Source organism: Catharus ustulatus, chromosome 15 (assembly GCF_009819885.2).
Source record: "Catharus ustulatus isolate bCatUst1 chromosome 15, bCatUst1.pri.v2, whole genome shotgun sequence".
Taxonomy (NCBI): domain Eukaryota; kingdom Metazoa; phylum Chordata; class Aves; order Passeriformes; family Turdidae; genus Catharus; species Catharus ustulatus.
Window position 1 is genome coordinate 10,435,612 of NC_046235.1, and position 12,316 is coordinate 10,447,927.

Genomic DNA, 12,316 nt, shown 5'->3' on the forward strand with positions numbered 1-12,316 from the left:
GTCTGATTTTCTTTCCATCCTGCTTTGGGACTGCAAACATGTCAGACACCCAAGCATTTGTAGAAAAAAATTGGATTTAAGGAGTGGTAGAAGATGCTGCAGAGAAGCATTTTTATTTGATTATTATCGTTGCTTGAAAGTAGAGAGGAACAAATGGAAAATTAAAAGGTTGAAAGATAGGAAAAAAGGGAATAAGACAGTGACAAAGAGAAGTGGGGCTGGAAAGAATGTGGCTGGACAACCAGGTCAGAAGGACAGTCTGATCCAAGGAGTCGGGACTGTAACAGGGGAGGGGAGCAACCACAGCTGAAAAGGGCAGAAGGAGGAGGAGGAAGAGGAAGAGAAGGGATATTGGCACATTTTGAAAGCATTTTGCTTAATATTTAACTTAGAAGGCATCTTGCCTTTGCTGAGCAATCCTTAGCCTGTTAAGAGTTAGTTGCCTCCTTTCTCTCCTGCCAGCCAGGAGGTAACACCTTCAAATGAAACAATGCCTTATAAAAATTATTTTGATGAAGTGTTTTTTTTTCACTAGGGTGGCAGACTAATCCTGCTAAATCTGTTTATAAAAACAGCTTATAGACACAAACCATGCCATATTCAATAGGAAAAAACAAACTTTACATCAATTCCAGCATCAATTACACCATTCATAAAAGCAAGAGAAATTAATTTTGACCCTTTGAAATGCTGGGGCAGATTCCTGGGAAGTTCCTTTCTGTTGCAGCAATCTGTTTTTTAATTCCTATCATAATTTGTGGTACTCCATATTTCATTGACAAGTAAAACTGCAGTAAAGAGCACAATATTTACTTTCCATATTGTCTTTTGGGAAGTAACCCTGAGTGATGTTTCAAATAAATATTGCACAACCTCATTGATCCCCAGAGTCACTGATACCGCACTCCCTGACCCTTGCTGCTCTGCTTGGCTGCAAAGACACCCTTGGGGGATGATCTCTGACCGTGCTGCACTCAGCTGCCATCACTCTTCCACCTGCTGCACTTCTCTCCTGTAACATTTATGAAACATCTCCTCTCCTGGAACACTCTGCTGTTTTCTCCTGCCCTCATCTGCAGCCGTGCTGACCTGGTATTAATGTGTCAGACTCCCTTCACTGTACAGTAGCAATCTGACCATTGCTCTGTTGACAGATGTTGTACTTTCCAGTTAAGGAACACATATTCCACCTACATTCTCTGGCATTGAAACCCACCACCGAAGTGATTTCCCAAACTAGTAAACACCATAACCTCCAGCCTTGAGCCCAGCTGTGCTGTGCTGTTAACTTTCCTTCTCAATTTAGAAAGGTTCCCTCGATTTTCTCCTGCTGGCAGATTTTAATACAATGTGTCAGCTCTGCTCCTTTTCTGCAGTTCAAACTTTAACCTACATGCTGGAGCCAGGCCAGATTCTCCTTGAAAAGTTAATTGAGAGTGGTGAGCAGCCTTGACTGCCCTGAGCCCCAGAGGTGAGGGCAGGGGTGCCAGATTGCTCTGTAATGTCCATAAACCTAATTTCCAATGTCATCTAAGGGACCAATGCCCGTGGTGGTGGGACTGGGAGGCTGGTGGAGAGGCTGACCTGACCTGTAGCACCAAAATGGTATTTAGCAGTGTCCCCAGGCAGATGCAGGTCTCCCTTTGTCAGAGGAAATGATTTAAGGAGACCTTGTACTAGTCCATCCCTATGCTTCAAAAAGGCTGGATCTCCCTTTTAGATTACTGCCAGATTGCACGAGATTTGGCACAGGTTGCAGGGAACATCAGGCCTTTTTATTTTTTTTATCTCACTAAAACACGAGAGGAGGACGTTGGGAGCCAAGTTCTCAAAGATTCCAAGATGCCAACGTGTCTCTTTGTTGCCAGCTCAGCAATTTACCCCCTTCCTGCAAGGTCAGCAGGTGTTTTATCCTTCTCAAAGGCAAACAAATGAAGGATTTAGGAAGTCAGGAGTTCTGCTCGGACTGACAACTCCTGGCAGCAGTGACAGATTGGCTGATGCTGCTTGGTGCTGGGTACACAGCAATCACCCTTTTCTATGGTAGACCTGACTGCTGCACTGGGGAGACCACACAGATTGTTTGTTTGTTTGTTTGTTTGTTTGTTTCATGACACTTATTTCAGCAAAATTTAAAGATTTTGCATTGAGCAAGGTGATGCTTCCTAACAGACTATAACCAATTATTTATTTGCAGATTTTCCTCGCTTTTGTAAACTGCAGTGTACTGCTCATCAAAAAGGACTATGGCAAGGCTGTCACTTCATATCAGTCTTGTGCCCTCCTCTTTCAGAAAGCTTAAGGCATCCTTAAATGGGTTTGAGAACTAACTCTGTCAAAAAAGCAACACAGTCAATGTAATCTACAAAACTATCACATTTTGAAAAAACAAAACAAGTAGAAAAAAGCCTTCAAGCCTCGAGGTAGCTTTGGCACTGAACAGTGAGTCACACTGCCCTTTGGAGAGAGTGAGACAGAAAATCTTGCCTTGTAGCCTTCAGCCTTATTTCTGATGCAGAAAGCAAGATGAACACAATCAACCTTGCCTCCATTTCGATTTTGTTTGCATAGCATGTTCTTAATTACAGGCTGTTTCAAGAGCTGTGTGCTGTACACAGCATCTGATAAACAGATAAACATTGCTGGCGTGGTGGAAACTGCTGTGGAAATGATCTATCTGCTCTTCAGCATTGAAGAACTTCCAAAACATTTTGAAAGTATGGTTAGTTAAAATAATCTCTCTATTTAACTTTGTGGAGTAAAGACATCTGCAAACTGCCTCCTTATTTCCTTTGCTTCCAGAACATCAAAATGAAAGAAAGGACAGAAACTTTGCACAATAACTCAAATCAGAGGCACTGGGGTGCTATGTGCTTGCTCTGTGGACGACAACAGAGGAGAAATTGAGTACACAATTTCAAAGTACAGTAGCAAGGGAGGGCGAAAGTTAAACCAAAATATTCACTATTATCGTTAGAACTAAGCAAGCAATTCCCTCAGCGTACTTTCTTTTTTCTGCTTACATACTGCCTGGGAAGGTGTGCTTTTCTTAAATGTGTAGTTTGGAGTTATTTTAGTGAGCAGCTGTTTGTCTAAGGTTTCCCACTGAGGCAATCCAGGGAGCTATCAGTGCTGTTTGGAACTGACCACAGCCAATTATGTGCACAAATCCAATGGGTCTTTTTCTGTCACAATTCTCCAAGTGACCTCTGAGAATCAGTTCCCACAGTTTAACACATTTCTGACTACCAAACTTGCTGTAAAGTTTCACAAACATGCTCCCAGGATATGCCTTCTGTGATGTTGCTGAAGTCACAGAAGGGTTATGAGGACACCAAAGTTAGCATTACCCCTTTTTGCCCCAGTGATTTTTCAGTGATTGAACAGCTGAGTTCTGTATCCAGCTCTAATACTGAAATCTTCCTTCTTTCCATGGGTAAGTTAATGGCATCAGAGCACCACCTTTAGCAAGGCCACAAAAAATAGAGCAGGAAGCATTGCTACAACTAGTATCTACCCATCTGCCAAAATAACCTTGTAATTAGCTTATTACAATTGTTTGAGACTGTCTACCTCAGGGCTTCTAGTTTGTTGCATGGAATATCTAAGAAGAATTTTCAGAATGAATTTAAATTTATTCTCTTTGTTTCAGAGGATGAAAGAGCTCATTTTCACTGATCATCATTTACCACTCCTGTGTGTTTAAATAATCAGAAGAAAGCAAGTATTTTTAAAGTCTCTTCCAAATTCTTGAAAGGAAAATTTATGCTCATGGAAAATTCACTTTAGAACAACATAAAATCCCTCCAGGACAAGTAGTCAGCAGGCTGAAGTTAAGGAGGATCTCCCCTTAGTCCAAATATCCCTTGGGCATTTAAAGCAGTCTTTACTCCAGTGAGCAGTCATCGTTTTAGTGAGTGTTTGATCATTATTTCAATCGAAAGACAGTAACTACTGGAAGAGGCACTTAGATAATGAGTGCTAATAAGAGAGCACCAACGACTGGAATTTGTCAGTGCTGCTCTCCAGGGATGTGTCTGGGGGCTGCCATAAGTGAGGGCTGCTGTGCCACCAGGCAGTCAGGGATGGTATTGACATGATTCTCATTAAGTTTTGTGCTTCAAGGGCATCTTCTTTTCAAATCTGAAGCAAGTCACATCCCACACACTCATTTCTCCCTAACTACTGAGCACACATAGATGTAAATGCTTCTGTCTCACAAACTCTTCTATTGAAATGCACCCTGAGGCTCTAGGAGAGGTCTAGAAGTGAAATTTGGCTCAACAAGGGTAAGTAAACATTGTGTTATGGGTTGCATGCCACACAAGAGGGTGGTGTGGTAAAACTGGAAGGCAACAGCCAAAAGCAGGAGAGAAAAGCTGCTGGAAAGGTAATTTCTCCAAGAGGAGTGATGAGCTGAGCCCCAGGCTCACTGTGTAACATGTTCCAGAACTGGCACATCAAATGTGTCATCAAATGTCTGCTGTGCACACAGTAACCACTGTGGGCTCAGGCACTGTGGCTTTGGAGTGGTTTCCTGGAAGTCAGCTCACAGCAAGGGGAAAACATCATGCCAAACTTCTCACAGACAGATGTGTGGGAAGGAAAGCCTCCACTGTGTCCATAAGACGGGTCAAGGGGGATTTGTGAGGCACAAAACTGACTGTCCCAGTGCTGTGCTGGTGCCACATTGCAGTGCAAGGGAGGAGGCTTTCCTCTGGATGTATGGGACACATCCCTCATCCTCAGTAGAATGCCCCCTGCTCTGAAAACTCCCTCAGGAACTCAGATGTCCTCCACAGGATTGGGACTTGTGTTCCTGGGGTCCTGGAGAATCAAGACTGCATTTTGTCCTGCCACCAAAGGGTTGTACAGTAATTTCACGAATACAAGCCGCACCAATTTGACCAAAATTTTGGTGGAAACCCGGAAGTGCGGCCAATATTCCGGGGCGGCTAATACATTAACAAAATTCTAAAAGCTGCCAACATGGAAGTGAGAGCCCGCGGCAGCCCCAAGCCAAGCTGGAGCCCGGCCGGCCCCGGCAGAGGTGGGAAAGCCTGGCAGAGGCGAGGCCAGCAGTGTGGGGGGCGGGCGGCAGAGCCTGAGCCAGCAGGGCGGGGCAGGGGGGCGGCAGAGCCCGGGCCAGCAGGGCGGGGGAGCCCGGGAGAACTGGGGCTAGCAGTGCAGGGGAGCATGGCAGAAGCAGGAAGGCCAACGGGTGGGGCTGCCTGGCAGCGGGGGAAGCCCAGCAGAATCGGGGCCAGCAGCGTGGGGGAGCCCGGCGGTGCGGGGGCCTGCAGTGCCGGCCAGGGCGAGGAAACGCGGCGGTGGTGCAGACGGGAGGGGGCGGCTGGCGAAGCGAACGAGGCGCGGCGCGGCCGGCGAGCCCACCGGCGGGGCTAGGGAACGCGGCGCGGCCGGCGAGCCCGGCGGCGGGGCTAGGGAACGCGGCGCGGCGCGGCCGGCGAGCCCGGCGGCGGGGCTAGGGAACGCGGCAGCGGGGCGGTGCTGACGGGAGAGGGGGGCCAGCGAACCCGGCGGCAGCACCACCCGGCCAGCCCCGCCGAGCCGTGGCGCTGAGCTGGGCTACCCGGCCCCGTCGGCAACCATGAGCGGGCCGAGCCTTCCTGGCCCCGCCCCGAGCCAGTAAAGCCCGCTATGCCGCGATCCTGTTACTAATTGGCCAATTTGTGAAAGCTGCGCACGGATTCTCGCTACGAACGAAAGTGCGGCTAATATTCGGGGTGCGGCTTATCTATTGACAAAGACAGCAACATTGTCGAGGCACCGGGGGTGCGGCTTATAATCCGTGCGGCTTGTATTTGTGAAACTACTGTAAGTTCAAAAGCAGCCTCACTCTGAGCCTTCCATTGGCATTTGCCAACCTTTCTCTTTCCAACACCCCTGACAGGCGAAGAGGGACACCCAGCACAGACAGCTCTGCAGGGCTGTAGGTGCTGGCAGATGAGCATGGCCCAGGCAGACCCACTGGGGATAGGAGCAGCCTGCTGTGATGCCCTGTGCAGCTTTCACATGACTTCTGCTGAAAAGCTGTCAGTCAGAACCTAAACCAGAATCCTGAGTGGTTTTGCTCTGTTTTGAGCACCATGACCAGTAGCTGGCTCTGTAGAAAGGCACTCAATAATCGCAGCTGCACTCAGATGATGTCCTCAAACAGATTACAAAATCACAGAATATTCTGAGTTGAAAGGGACCCAAAGAACCATTGAGTCCAATTCTTAAATGAATGGCCCCTATGGAAATTGAACCCACAACATTGGCTCTTCAGAAGCAAAAACTTTCCTTGTTTTACATACATTTCATCTTACAGGTGTAAGTACAGTAAGGTTAAGTTCAACTTCTTCACTGCTTCTCTTGACACATTGAACTGAACATCTCACAAAACATTTCCCTAATCTGCTACTTTGATTTCCAGAAATAACCAGTTCTGAACTGCTCCTCTCCCTACACTCAGGTCTAGGGTTGGCTGCCAGGGCTTCAGGCTGTGGTACAAGTTTCCCTGTCAAAACCTAGGTGTGATTTCCCCCACACATCTGCAGCAGAAGCTGCCTGACCAGACCTTGCATCAGCAGCTGGCCAGAAGGGACTGATTTTGGAGAACAGCCTCTTGCCCTGGGTACTCACGTTGTAAATGCGGGGTTGTACTTTGCACCAAGGTAGTAAGAGTAAAGGTTGAACATCCCAATCATGAAGGCTAGGAACACCATGATGAAGATGACCATGAACTTGAAAATATCCTTCACAGTCCTCCCCAGAGAGATCTGCAGGGGGCCGAAGCTTTCGTTGGCTGGAAGAATGTAAGCAATGCGGGAGAAGCTGAGTACCACAGCTATTGCATACAGGCCTTCTGAAATGATCTGAGGATCCGAGGGGAGCCACTTGTTCCTGGCTAAAACAATACACGTACACCAGGTGTTAGTAACAAACAGGGTTAGGTGGAAGCTGCTATGATAAATGGCCCCTTCCAGACTCAATCTTGCATTTGGGTGGGAGTTAAAGAGAAATAAACAACTTTGGGGCAATTGTTCACTGGATCACAACATGCTGTACAAATATGGTGAATTAGTTGTACTTTTCACATGGGAAGGGCAGGAAATGACCAAGTCACTGGGATTTACTGAAGCCACACAGTGGAAAAAAAAAGCATAGCTTTAAACCATTTTCTGTTTCCTAGTTGAATATCAGCTGTGCTGTGCCTTCTCCATTTGATGCTCTTGAGACGACGAACCAAAACCACAACACAGTGGTGTAGATTTGGATACAGGGCACTGTGTCAGTATTTGGAAAGGAAGCATTAGGGAGAGACACCATGATCTCTATCCCCACCATCAGATTAGAAACTTAGGATTTGTTCAGATAAAGCAAGTATAAACGTTGTTTACCATTTTCATGTTATCTCTAAATTAAAACCAATTTCTGCAGTCTAGTTACTCTGATATTTTTACTTTAGAAGGCTCCAAATAATTTACCTAATCTGCTGAAAATGCAAGCATTTATATTAATATGGCTTATAAGTGTTCTTTCATCAACTGAGGTTATTGATGGAAAGATTGTGACTAACAGTCAAAAAACATTTGACATCTTCCAGGCCACAGCAGTAAACTTAGGCATTATTTGCAATAATCTGAACCAAAGGAAAAGCAGCCAATGGAGAAATTTACAGGATCTCATTGGGATATTCTGTTCTGGGCCCTTTCCACATTTGTATTGTGAACTCACTTTAAGTGGGTGTGCAGCAAGCCAGAGAGGGAAAAGCTACAACATTATCTCCATGACCTCTTGCTTGTGTGGGCAGAGAGGGATGCCAGAGGCTGAGCTGGTGGGTCCACCCAGATCCTGCGGCTCTGGAACTGCTGTGGGTCAGGCACGTGGCTCTGGGGCTGTGTGGGACTTGTCTACAGTGGAGCATGTGCTGCCTCAGCTTTGCTCTCCAGCCCAAGCACAGCACCAGAGCAACCACCTTACAGCCCTAGGGGCCAAGTGGTGTTCCTTGGTGCCCAGATCTGGAGCTCCTACAGCCCCACTGGGAGCAGAAATCCCCACGGATTTTGCCCAAGGTGCCATCTAGAGCCTGCAGAGGTGTGCAGTGCCTCCAGCCCCCACACGTGTGTGAAAATGTATTCATTTCTGTACAGCAAAGGAAAACCACTTCAGCCATTCAAAACAACATTTTCAAGGCACTGCTGTGGCTTGCATTTCCCAATGTCAGCACTTATAGATGATACAGGCTCTACAAAAATGTAGGCTTTGTTGAGCAGCAGCTATTTTTATTGCTGTTTTTATTTATTTTTATAGACGTGTTGGATGTAACAGAAATGCAGTTACTGCAAGCCTCAGATTCTGTGTTTGTTCACACATCTCCTTCCTCTCTTATTTGGAAAACCAAGCAGATTAATGCATCTATAATTCTGCTCACTCTGAGTTCCTGATTATCTGTTGCTAAAGCTACATTTTCAGGATGTGATTGACCTGAATGTAACTGTAGCACAAGGAGCACAGGCTGAATGAGGATCTTTTCTGACTGGTTAGGAAGATGGCTGGAATGGGTAGTTCTAAGGAAAAGAATTTGCTTTATTTATAAAAAACTTTATAAATATCACAAAAAGAAAGCGGATTTCAGTACTGGCACACATTAACCTAAAAAACCAAGAAGTATTAAATAGAAAAAAACATCTTACCATAGGTAAAGTAAGCAACTTCAGGGGGAAGGGTGGCATTATTGAGGTCATCATCTTGAACGTACTGATCTACGTACTGTTGTGCCTCAGATGCTTTAAGAAAAGCCATGAACCTGGCAGTGAATGATGCCACGAAGATGGACAGCATCCCAAAGTCCAGCAGATTCCAGAGATGCACCACATATTCACGTGGACCTTCTTCCCAGATCTCCTTGCACTCTGACCATATCATACCTGTGGAGTGATCACAGCATCTTTAAAAGGCAAACACAGCAGGTGTTTTTGTGCTCAGACAGATGTTTCCTGTTTGCAGCAGCCTCTAAAACCAAAGCAAAATACTCTTTAATTAAACAAATTTATCAAGAATGGCTCAGTAATCCTTTCTTTAAAATTAATACATTTTAGTTTGTATGTTCTTTTGTGCTTATGAAGCAGAAATCTCAAACTGTCACTATATAAGTCAATGGAAAAGCCGATTTCTCTTGATGACACAAAAACCACCGTTCAGATATTCTGATGACACTAGCAAATTCTACTGCTGATATAATCAGAAAATGTAGATTTCCTCCCTTGTCCTCAAAACGACCTTCCTACACTGTGGCACTGAAGATGGCATGCTTGCTCTGCTGCTCTTTTCCTCCTTCCCTAAAATAGTGGGTGTGCCCATTTTGAGAATGAAACAGAACTGTTCAAGAGTGAGTTAGTATGATTAAAAAAGGGTAAGACAGAAGTTCTATCCTTCTAATTTAATAAAGTTTTCTGTATTAAATAATGCATTTCCATATATTAAAGTGTGATCTGCCACTTTGAAAACACTGAATTTAGACCTAATTTATGATTTCTGACAACAGACATACAATTAAACCTAAACGCCAAATCCAGTGAACTCAAATATTTGACATCCATGTCCTACTGAGAGGAGCTGGGGTGGACAAGTGAATTCAGTCAAAGAGCTCAGGTCAGATTCACCAATTTGCCCAACTTTCAATCCCAGCAGGGCTCCAGAGCTGAAATCTTGCTCCTGAATAGCTAAAGTTGGAATATTTAACCCACCGATAAATATTTCCTGCACTCTACCCAGTTCTGTTTCCATGGCAGCAGCAAAATTCACATTTAATCAAGAAGGAGCAGTGCCTGCCAATTTCCGTGTAACCTCCTGCAATCTTCTCCTTTCTGTGAACTCCTTTCATCCTCTCTGCTGGAAGGTCTCGTGGTGTGGCATGTAAATGCATTTGCTTGGCTACTTCTGAACCTCCTGGAAGCACAGGGTGTCCCCAGAGGTGCACTGGGAAGTTGGGTTACAGGGAGGGAAACAGGTCAGTGGGAATTTAACCCGAGGGTGGAGGAGTGGAGAGCTGCTGCTGTGAGTCCTTGTGCATCGGGAAGGATTTAAAGAGAAAAAGGTAAGCTGAGCTGTCCATAGCACCATCAGCCAAGGTCACAGCAAGCCCCTGACCTCCCCAGCCCTGGCCCTCCCTGGAGATGTGCCCTGATACAGGTTTGTGCCTAGTAATGGTCTGTGTAGGGAGAGAGGCTGAGATCTGCAGAGCCCTGAGCAGAGGCAGAGGCAGGGTAGGTGAGGAGCCTCCCAGCTCTCCCCCTCAATGGTGCTTGGCTGTGTAAAAGCAGGAACTTCATCCCACACTCTCACTCACTATGAGTGAGATTTAATAATAAATAGCCTAAGGGACGAGGTGGAAGAATTGGTTTCTCAGGAATTTTCCTGGAGCGAGGATGAAATATTAAAGAAACATTTCTACCTTGAAAAAAGGAGCATTCCAGAAATGATGGATAGGAGCCATTAGCCCTGTGCATTACACATGTGCTTTATAAAGATCCTAAAACACTTAAGGAAATATCACATGGTAGCATTGCCCAACAAAGCACTTGTTCACTGATGACCAGAAATTACTCACAAATTTATTTCTAATCCTGCTCACTTAATATACCTAAATCACAGATTGATGAAGTAAGAAGTGTCTAAAACTGAGGACTCTGACTAAAATTAGAATCCCTCTGTGAAAGTAACATGCTCTTGGCCTATAATTTACACTGTTCTTTTCCCCATCTTTGTGGCAATCATTTTTAAAAAATGTCTATTCAGGACCAGTAGAAAAGTTGCAATAATTACTTGGTCAGTACTGCTGGGTAATTGTATATACATTGTGAGAGAGTAATTCAGAGTTTCTCCTTAGTAAAAGTATTGAGAAGAGAAAAATCAGCTAAAATTCAGGGGATGGGACGCAATATGAGGTGTAAGAAATAAGGAGAAGCACTTAGACAAAGTACAGTAATTTCATGATTATAAGCTGCACCTGATTATAAGCCGCACTTCGGGTTCGGACCAAAATTGTAGTCAAAATGGTGCGGTTTATAATCGTGAAATTACTGTAACTCTGCCAGGATGTGGTCACATTCCAGTGTGGTGTTTCTGAGGCACGCAATGGCTCTGACAGGAGGTATTTCCCTGAGTTTGATGCTCAGAGATGTGGGATATGAGCAGCTCCTAGGCTCCAGCTCCTGCATGTCTCTTGTTCCCACTGCAGGGATAATCAAAAATGTCACCTTGATAGGCAATTCTGGTTTCAGCAGGGGAAGGAGAGTCAAGATAAAGACATAGCCCATCTGGAAGAAAAATGGGAGTGAGCAAGAAGTGCTGTTCACCACCTGCGCACAAAAAGGAACAGTTTGTTAGATTTTTATATTCTCTGGCCTGGTACATAAATCAGGAGCAGCTGATGTTAGAGAGATGCCTTTGAGCCTTCCTGGGTCCACCAAAGGCTGTTGGATTAAGAGATTAAGAGTGCTCAGATTGCATCTACCCAGAGTTTAACTGCTACCCTGTCTGCTTTGCAGTGGGGATTTAGAATTAGACTCCCCTGCTTTCAGTGCACACTTTTGTCCATATTGCTCACAAGGAAAATGCAAGCCATCCTCATTTGGAGGCAAGGGATGGAAAGGCTTGGCCACAGGCAAGAGGCAGCCAAGGCATGTAATGAGCCCTGAATGCATGAGCCAAAATTGCTGTACACCATGTACAAAGGGGATGTTGGTCTTGCTTTACTTCATGAGACCACCTTGATTCCTTAAACTGGTCTGGATGATGCATCCCATCCTTCAGGGGTGTCAGCCTCAGCATTTACCATCTGCCAACTTGCTTGTCACTGATGTCCATCAGTGGACTCTGAGCCACTGACCACACAACCCTCCAGCAGCTTTCTTATCCAGCTACAAGTCCACCCATCAAATCAATCTCTCTCTGATTTAGAGAGAATGTTGTTGTGGGGATCCATGTCAAAGGCTTTACAGAATTCCAGTTAAATGACATCTAGAGCCTGTCCTTGTGCACTTAGTCACTCCATCAGAGAAGGCCTTTAGATAGGTCTACACTGGCCACTTTCATTATATTTCTACTTGCATATACATATTTATAATACCTATAAGATTTTAGAACCAAAAGTTGTTACTATTAGTGCTTTTAAAATCCTTAAAGTTCAGGGTCACAGATGGGGCTCAACAAGTGCAGGTGTCTGCAGGCCATGAGCACCAAACTTTCACCTCAGTATTGCTGAAACATTATTTGGAGCTTTATGGAGGCCGGCAGAAAAAGTGGC

General features: G+C 45.2%; 1 protein-coding gene across 1 annotated transcript in view; it reads right to left on the reverse strand.

Moving 5' to 3' along the window:
* TRPC7 (transient receptor potential cation channel subfamily C member 7) overlaps positions 1–12,316 on the reverse strand; it is a 75,777-nt gene that overhangs the window by 11,397 nt on the left and 52,064 nt on the right. The window contains 2 exon segments of the mRNA XM_042779750.1: positions 6,649–6,913; positions 8,703–8,936. Of these exon segments, the coding sequence (XP_042635684.1) occupies positions 6,649–6,913; positions 8,703–8,936 (499 nt within the window).